Source organism: Limulus polyphemus, unplaced genomic scaffold (genome assembly GCF_000517525.1).
Source record: "Limulus polyphemus unplaced genomic scaffold, Limulus_polyphemus-2.1.2 Scaffold831, whole genome shotgun sequence".
Classification (NCBI taxonomy): domain Eukaryota; kingdom Metazoa; phylum Arthropoda; class Merostomata; order Xiphosura; family Limulidae; genus Limulus; species Limulus polyphemus.
This window is the reverse complement of record NW_013666441.1, coordinates 99,631-109,424: the sequence shown is the minus strand read 5'-3', so window position 1 is coordinate 109,424 and position 9,794 is coordinate 99,631. Positions and strand designations below refer to the sequence as shown.

The following is a 9,794-nucleotide window of genomic DNA, read 5'->3' as shown; positions in this document are numbered from 1 at the left end:
CCATACCTACCGGTTCCATTGAAGGCACGGTACTGTCATAGTTTGAAATATCCTCACCATACCTACCGGTTCCATTGAAGGCACGGTACTGTCATAGTTTGAAATATCCTCACCATACCTACCGGTTCCATTGAAGGCACGGTACTGTCATAGTTTGAAATATCCTCACCATACCTACCGGTTCCATTGAAGGAGCAGGAATGACAGTACCTACTCAGCAGTTCACAGTCTATGACTTTCTCAGATTCCCTTGAAAGAACAGTAACAACACCATATAAGGAAGAGTAGCCCCGTTTCTGCCAGGTACATCACACGTCACAGATGTTTCAGTAACTTTGCCATCTTTTTGCAAATCTACAGCAGCTTTTTTAATGCTTTCATTGGCAACTGTTTCAATGGCATTCAAAGCAGATATGGCACACAGTGGCACAGCGGACTTACAACGCTACAAATCGGGGTTTCGATACCCGTGGTGAGCAGAGCACAGATAGCCCATTGTGTAGCTTTGTGCTTAACTTCAAACAAACAAACAATCAAAACAGATGTGAAATGCTTGTCCCAAGACTTCCGTGTTCTTGGTAGGTTCATGTTTATAACATCACAAAACAATTCTCCCGCAGTTCTACCTCTCCTAATGCATGACATATAATACATAGATTGTTTTTTAGTAGCAAACGAGTTATTTCCAGTCTTTTTTTTACTTGTATGATAAACTTTCTCATTATGACAGTTCATTCCTTTGGACACAAGTTTTAGAGTAGCAAAAAGTTCGCTTCTATTGGTAGTTTCTAAGCTTAACTTTTCCCCACACGAACAGTGACAAAATTCACTCATTACTTCTGACAGAATGCCTATATCAACAGACCTGTTAGCACTTTTGACACAAGTTTTAGAGTAGCAACAAGTTCACTTCTATTGGTAGTTTCTAAGCTTAACTTTTCCCCACACGAACAGTGACAAAATTCACTTATTACTTCTGACAGAATGTCTATAGCAACAAACCTGTTAGCACTTTTGACACACGTTTTAGAATAGCAACAAGTTCACTTCTATTGGTAGTTTCTAAGCTTAACTTTTCCCCACACAAACAGTGACAAAATTCACTTATTACTTCTGACAGAATGCCTATATCAACAGATCTGTTAACACTGTATCCTAACTTGTCATGAAAAGTCTTTATTCTCGTGGAATATTTGAGGAGTAACAGAAAGCATGATCCTCATAAATCAAAGAAGAGGAAGTTTAATGGTAACAGATTCACCAGAAACGAACAAATGAGTGAAAAGAAAACTGGTAAGCTTAGTTACAGTACAAATGAACCACTTGAGTTGCCACAAGTTGTTGGTGCTCATAGTCCAGTTACCAATTCTCTTAAGGGTCCGCACCAAAGAAAAGAAGAGATTACACAAGATTGTGTTCAAAGTTCTAACAGGTTTGTTGCTATAGACATTCTGTCAGAAGTAATAAGTGAATTTTGTCACTGTTCGTGTGGGGAAAAGTTAAGCTTAGAAACTACCAATAGAAGTGAACTTGTTGCTATTCTAAAACGTGTGTCAAAATGGTATTTTCAGGTATCAGATAGGCAAACCCTCAAATAACAGGAGATTCGATCAAAAATTAGGATAGTTTTCTGTGTTTGATAACGTGATTGAGTTTCTTTAAGTGTGAAATAATGAGGCTCAACAAATGTGAATAAATGAACAAAATCTTTATTGTCACAAACGGAAAGCACAGTGTGTACTTGCACAGACGTAATCACAGTCAATTCTACTGGAGTTTGTTTAGCCTTACAGCATTATTTCCCTCAGGATTAAGGTATCATATACCCTTTAAATGTCAAAATACATCACAAGTTAAACTGAAAACCCTTAAAAGCTAAGAAAAATAAAGGTTTTCAACTTAAATGTCTTTATTTACATTCCGTTTCCATGGCAACGTGATCCAAAATTGTTGTTTTTCTTCTTCTTCTTTTGAATCACTTTTAGCTAATTTGTCTGTAATTTCCCCTGGTTATCAAAATGCTGCATCCTTGCTAACCTCCCCCCCTCCCTTTGAAGTAATGGGCTGTACCAATAACCTTTCATTGATGAGTCAGTCATAAAGGTCAAACCCTATGGATTGAACAAAGAAAGTGCTTTTACTAATTCCCATTTTGTTTTTCATTTTTAGAACCAAACGAAGGCATATCTCCTACCATAACGGACAGTAAACCACAAGTGACTGCGAAGGTTGGGGAGACCGCTGTTCTTCCCTGCGCTGGACAGGGGCAACCGCCTCCAACATATAGCTGGTATCGTGTGAAAAACTCGGAATGGATACCGATGGCTTCTCAGCCACGAGTTCAGCAAGTAGAAGGAACATTGTGGTTAAAAGACGTCCAAGTGGAAGATGAGGGACACTACCATTGTGTGACAAATAATAGCCAGGGAAAAAGCATTGTTCAAACAATGCTGACTGTCATAGGTGAGGACAGAAATATTGATAATTTTTCAGCACCTTTTACTGATTTCCCAAGAAATATGACTACCCTTTGATAAAGACTTCTCTGCATTTAAACAGATATTATAAAATCTCCACTTGGTTTACTGAAATAAGATACAAATCAACTCAGTTATTTACAGAATACTAACTTAAGTTTGAAAAGTACGCTTTGTCTTCAAAGTACTCTTATTTCCAAAATGCTGTTCTATACCCCCGCCCCCAGTGGCTCAGCGGTATGTCTGCGGACTTACAACGCTAAAATCCGGGTTTCGATACCCGTGATGGGCAGAGCACAGATAGCTCATTGTGTAGCTTTCTATATATAATAATTTAATTACTGCATATTCAGTTAGATTTCGACAAAGCTAACAATATACAAAATTTCATACTTCCCAAGTCTTTCTCATCTAACTTTTAGATCAATTTAATCTAAGCGTCCAACCAAAAGTATTAACCAAACCATTCAATTTGAAGTCACGTTTTTAGTGAAAATGACAACCTTTCGCACTGTTTACCATTCGTCTGGTCGAGTACCAAAATATCATGATTTTTAAGATTTTTTTTATTATCATCTAAATACGATTTAAATGCAAATATTCGCTTATAAATACAATACTAAATATTTATAATTTTTGAAGTGCAAAATCTGATTTATCAATAAAATATCGCAAGTTTTTAGTGCAAAACTTTTACTGGAAGATTCCTTACAATTCCAAACCTACTGAAATAATTCATTATCTTCTGTTTTTCTTTTACGTCCGCGTGAAACTCGTGATATTTAGTGCTCTCAAAATAGTACATATAATTTTCATGAATAGATTTATTTAAAGATTTGTAAAATGTTGTTATCCATCAACCATTGCAGACACCTGTTTGACAACAAGAAAACGAAGCAATATTTAACGTCATATTTCTCAACAATGCCGTGTAAATTAAAAACTTTTTCACGGATGACATAATCTTATTCTAAAACCAGCTCGAGGATTAGATTGGATCTGAATAATTCATACAATATTTTACAACATAATGAATGCGTGTGGAGCCTATACTCAACACGTGTAATGATGACAAATTCCTCTCGAATTTCTCTAGTTTATTTTATAAGTTAATTCATACAAAACGTGGACCACTATTTCTTTTTGTTATGTCCTTGATTAAAAATAGCGTTGTCCAAATCTTAAAAAAAAAAAACGCCAAAGAAATACCTACGAACATTTAATTATGCCTAGCTTTATTTTATCATTCACTGGACTTTTGTATTGGCTTTATTTCGCAATATTTCACAATCAAGCTCTGAATCCATATCACAGCATTCATATAAGCCGCAGTTGTCTGAATCCTGATCAAGCCAATGTTGTTTTTTATTTTCTTTTAAAATTTGTTAAACTTCACAATGAGCTCACATATCTAGTTCCAGAAACTTTATTTACAATTATTCAAGATTTAAATTTATACTTCCTTACTGGTGAAGAATTGAGAATGAGCCTTTGGGTCTTAGCAATTTGAGCCCCCGAGTAGCACAGCGGTATGTCTGTGGACTTACAACGCTAGAAACCGGGTTTCGATACCCGTGGTGGACAGAGCACAGATAGTCGTGCTTAATTATAATACAAACAAACAAACTTGGCAATTTGAAAATTTTAGTCTATACATTTATCAGTCTTATTTTGTGGGTTGCATATTTATTCCTTAACGTTTTTTAAAAACGTTTTATAACATGTTTCGGCCCTGCTACATGAAAATCCTTAAAAATATAAATGCTTTCACTTGTTTAAAAAGAATGTTGAAAACAGAAAGTATAATTTCTACTATCTTAAATCAGCAAATTCGTTCATTCTTCTTCAGTTAAAGGATATAAAATCTTTATATAAAGGATTCATGTTGTGCAAGTTAAAGAATATAAAATCTTTATATAAAGGATTCTCTTTGTGCAAGTTAAAGGATATAAAATCTATATTTAAAGGATACACTTTGTGCAAGTTAAAGGATATAAAATCTTTATTTAAAGGATTCACTTTGTGCAAGTTAAAGGATATAAAATCTTTATTTAAAGGATTCACTTTGTGCAAGTTAAAGGATATAAAACCATAATATAAAGGATTCTCTTTGTGCAAGTTAAAGGATATAAAACCTTTATATAAAGGATGCTCTTTCTGCAAGTTAAAGGATATAAAATCTTTATTTAAAGGATTCACTTTGTGCAAGTTAAAGGATATAAAACCATTATATAAAGGATGCTCTTTCTGCAAGTTAAAGCATATAAAATCTTTATTTTAAAGGATTCACTTTGTGCAAGTTAAAGAATATAAAATATTTATATAAAGGATTCTCTTTGTGCAAGTTAAAGGATATAAAACCTTTATATAAAGGATTCTCTTTGTGCAAGTTAAAGATATAAAATCTTTATTTAAAGGATTCACTTTGTGCAAGTTAAAGGATATAAAACCTTTATATAAAGGATTCTCTTTGTGCAAGTTAAAGGATATAAAATCTTTATTTAAAGGATTCATTTTGTGCAAGTTAAAGGATATAAGATCTTTATTTAAAGGATTCACTTTGTGCAAGTTAAAGGATATAAAATCTTTATATAAAGAATGCTCTTTCTGCAAGTTAAAGGATATAAAATCTTTATTTAAAGGATTCACTTTGTGCAAGTTAAAAGATATAAAACCTTTATATAAAGGATTCTCTTTGTGCAAGTTAAAGGATATAAAACCATTATATAAATGATTCTCTTTGTGCAAGTTAAAGGATATAAAACCTTTATATAAAGGATGCTCTTTCTGCACGTTAAAGGATATAAAATCTTTATTTAAAGGCTTCTATTTGTATAAGTTAAATGATATAAAACCGGGTTTCGAAATCCATGGTTGGCAAAGCGCATATAGACCAGTGTGCAACTTTAGGCTTCAACACAATCTAACCAATCTTCGACTGATATTCCGTTAAATTAAATATAAAAGCATAATTACACAAACTTCTCAATAAGTCCAACACGTGATAACAAAGAGATTATTGTCATCTTTAGTTTGAATATTTTCTTCTGAGAATTCCTTTGAGCACAAAAACCCTGCAAATTCTTTGTGGTTTTAAAAGTGTAAAACTTTGGACTGAAATCTTGAATAAATAAATAAAACCGCCTCGTGATTAAAATTCTCTCAATACATCTGTGATGCTAAAAGTATGAAATAATAATCAACGACACTAAATAACCTAAAATAGATACAAATCTTTCTATCACCTTCTGTTTAAATTTTAAAACGTTATAACAGGTAAAAGGACAATCTATTACAGTTATTGACTTATGAGTTAGGGACCCGGCATGGCCAGGTGGTTAGGGCGCTCGACTCGCAATCTGCGGGATCGAATCCCCGTCCTACCAAACATGCTCTCTCTTTCAGCCGTGGGAGCGTTATAATGTGACGGTCAATCCCACTATTCGTTGTTAAAAGAGTAGCCCAAGAGTAGGTGGTGGGTGGTGATGACTAGCTGCCTTCCCTCTAGTCTTACATTGCTAAATTGGGGATGGCTAGCGCAGATAGCCGTGGTGTAGTTTTGCGCGAATTCCAAAACAAACAAACAGGCTTATGAGTTTCTTGGAAGCTTCAAAGCTATATTTTTTCTTGTAAGGAGATTTTGCTTTGTTATTTAAATAAAACGTAATATGGTGCCTGTGTTTTAAATCACAGCTAGCTTGTCCGTGTGTTATGGAGTTAAAAAGCAAGTTTTAAATGCAACTACTTAAAAAAAACATAACTCCTCTCTCTAATGTTTTCCCATATTCGACTAGAATACAAAGCTACTTATAAGTAGGCTTAGAAAATCAAATAATTTTCAGCTCATGTTTCGTTACACAGTAGCAAGAACAACTCTATTGGTTTAGATTATTTGTACTATTCACGCAAACTGTATTCACCAGAGCACGCACAATGTTAAGCTCTTTACTTCACGTTAGTCAGCAACAATAGTTTATACGTTATTCAGCAACAATACTTTATAACGTTAGTCAGCAACAATACTTTATAACGTTATTCAGCAACAATACTTTATAGCGTTATTCAGCAACATTACATGATAACGTTATTCAGCAACAATACTTTATAACTTTATTCAGCAACATTACGTGATAACGTTATTCAGCAACAATACTTTATAACTTTATTCAGCAACATTACGTGATAACGTTATTCAGCAACAATAGTTCATAACGTTATTCAGTAACAATACTTTATAACGTTATTCAGCAACAATACTTCATACAGTTATTCAGCAACAATACTTTATAACGTTACTCAGCAACAATACTTTATAGCGTTATTCAGTAACAATAGTTTATAATGTTATTCAGTAACAATACTTCATAAAGCTATTCAACAGCAATACTTCATAACGATATTCAATATCATTCAATTTCTAGCTTGTTGTACTCCATCACGCTGCTTATTTGACAACAAGAGATAAAAGTATAAAAGAAAACGTGACACAAAGGAAATAGAAACACAAATATACGTACAACAAATAAGCTATAAGGAGTTAAATACAAGAGGGGGAAGTGTATTACTCAACTTACCGAATACTTTGAGAAGAATTTAGTTAGCTAAACTCTTTATTTTAGATCAACTTATCAGCGTTTCGCTTGACATTGTATTATTTCAACATAAATTTTTCAGTTTTTTTTGTTTTATTCCTAAACGCAAAGCCACACAATGTGCCCATCGGTGGTATCAAACCCCGACTTTAACTTTTATATGTTGTGAAATGTACCGCTGAGCCAGTGGAGAGCAAACTTTTGTTTCAGAAGAAAGGAACCATCGAGTTGTTTAACCTTACTCTGTGTATCACGATAAAACTGAACTCTCCTTGTTTTAAAATATCCAAAATGTAGGATTTTATTGTCTTAGTATGTTTTCGATAGTTCGAAATCTAATGGCTTTTAAAGGTGCCTTAAATACCATTGGTATTACTAAACAAATTTTAACCTAATGGCTTCTAAATGTGCCTTAAATACCATTGGTATTACAAAACTTCTCTTACCTAATGGCTTTTAAAGGGGCCTCAAATACCATAGGTATTACAAAACAAATTTTAACCTAATGGCTTCTAAAGGTGCATTAAATACCATTGGTATTACAAAACAAATTTTAACCTAATGGCTTCTAAATGTGCCTTAAATACCATTGGTATTACAAAACTTCTCTTACCTAATGGCTTTTAAAGGGGCCTCAAATACCATAGGTATTACAAAACAAATTTTAACCTAATGGCTTCTAAAGGTGCATTAAATACCATTGGTATTACAAAACTTCTCTTACCTAATGGCTTCTAAAGGTGCCTTAAATATCATTGGTATTACAAAACTTTTCTTACCTAATGGCTTCTAAAGGTGCCTTAAATACCATTGGTATTACAAAACAAATTTTAACCTAATGGCTTCTAAAGGTGCCTTAAATACCATTGGTATTACAAAACTTCTTTTACCTAATGTCTTCTAAAGGTGCCTTAAATACCATTGGTATTACAAAACAACTTTTAACCTAATGGCTTCTAAAGGTGCCTTAAATACCATTGGTATTACAAAACTTCTTTTACCTAATGTCTTCTAAAGGTGCCTTAAATACCATTGGTATTACAAAACAACTTTTAACCTAATGGCTTCTAAAGGTGCCTTAAATACCATTGTAATTACAAACTCCTCTTTCCTAAAACAAACTTTAAATTTTCAAGATATTATAATTTTAATTAGAAACTATTTTCTCTGATAGCTCCACTGAAGGCAAACATTGAGCCCCACTCCTTGGTTATGTTAACTGGAGGAACCACAACCCTGACGTGTGTTGTTTCCGGTCATCCTATTGATTCCATAGTGTGGATGAAAAACTTCCAGTCTGTAGTTTTCGACGGACGGATTCACTTCCGTTCACGAAATGTTCTCCACATCCAAGCTGTCACCAGGGCTGACCAGGGAATGTACCAGTGCTTCGTATATAGCCATGGTAACAACATCCAGGCTGCAGCACAACTTATAGTTGGGGGTAAGTCCACTAAGTTAAAATAGGCCTAGTTAAACTATGACGTCACTTCTAAACACGAGTTTTGTTTTGGAGTTTGAAATATTACATTTTAACAAACTTTTACTTGTTTACAAGTGATTGAAATATTGAGCATTTGTCCCTCCTACATTTCATTTAAATTCTATTTCAAGATTTTTCGATTAGGCTTCCAGAGCGATAGTTGAAAGCACTCTATTACTCTTCACGAATGTCTTGTTTCTATATAAAATATGATTTAACAAGAAAACGATAAACATCCGAATTGATTGAATTAATATAGTGCCACTGGAATTTTAATATTTTTAGATGTACCACCTGAACTCCACCACGGATTTCCCGAAACAACGCTAGACGCTGGAGCATCGTTGTCACTTAACTGCATAGTTTCTGGACATCCACTACCGGAAGTGACGTGGTTAATCGACAAACTACCACTCCCCGAAGTTCGCCATTTCCACACAGGGAAGATAGAAAATGGAAATGGTAAACTTATAGCATTCCTGAATATCAGTAGAATCCAAACGCGAGACGGGGGCTTTTACGAGTGTGTTGCCAGCAATGGTATTGGATCAGTGAGTCACGTGGCTAAGGTGAATGTGTATGGACCACCCTATGTCCGTCCAATGAACAACGTCACAGTGGTTGAAGGAGAGACATTGATATTGCAGTGTCCAGTGGCTGGCTATCCTATAAAACATATAGTTTGGGAAAGAGGTAATGTTTCTTATTAAATTAAACCTAAATATATGTGGAAAATAGTTGAAATCTTTGTTCAACGTAAGAGTTACTTCATTGTCAGAAACTTATTTTCCTTTAAGTATTTTCATGAAGCACAGTATGTATCGTTTTATTCTAGAAAGTGGGTAGTTTACATTGGATTGTATAACAATACTTCAAGCCAAAAACTGTGGAAAACGCTCTGAGTGATATGTAATGTATAACCCACACTAAACAATAACTGAATTCTACCCTAGTGTCAATTTTAGACAAGATTGTAACTCAATTTAGTATGAAAATTATTAGAATATCTTAATTTACTGTACTTACCATATTGGGATTAGCACCAGTAAACTGTCGGCTTTCACGTCATCTATAACTCCCGATAGCAGCAAGCTCTCTGTTTCTATAAAGAGTAATTTAACTATTAATTTGTTATATCTCTGTTTCTACAACGAGTAATTTAACTATTAATTTGTTATATCTCTGTTTCTACTAAGAGTAATTTAACTATTAATTTGATATATCTCTGTTTCTACAAAGAGT

At 33.9% G+C, this 9,794-nt stretch overlaps 1 protein-coding gene across 1 annotated transcript in view; it reads left to right on the top strand.

Annotated features, from left to right (window-relative positions):
• Window positions 1-9,794, top strand: part of LOC111086080 (Down syndrome cell adhesion molecule homolog) — a 166,399-nt gene that overhangs the window by 79,588 nt on the left and 77,017 nt on the right. The window contains exons 5-7 of the mRNA XM_022387543.1: window positions 2,170-2,463; window positions 8,244-8,513; window positions 8,838-9,245. Coding sequence (XP_022243251.1) covers window positions 2,170-2,463; window positions 8,244-8,513; window positions 8,838-9,245 — 972 coding nt within the window. The remainder of the gene's footprint in view (window positions 1-2,169; window positions 2,464-8,243; window positions 8,514-8,837; window positions 9,246-9,794) is intronic.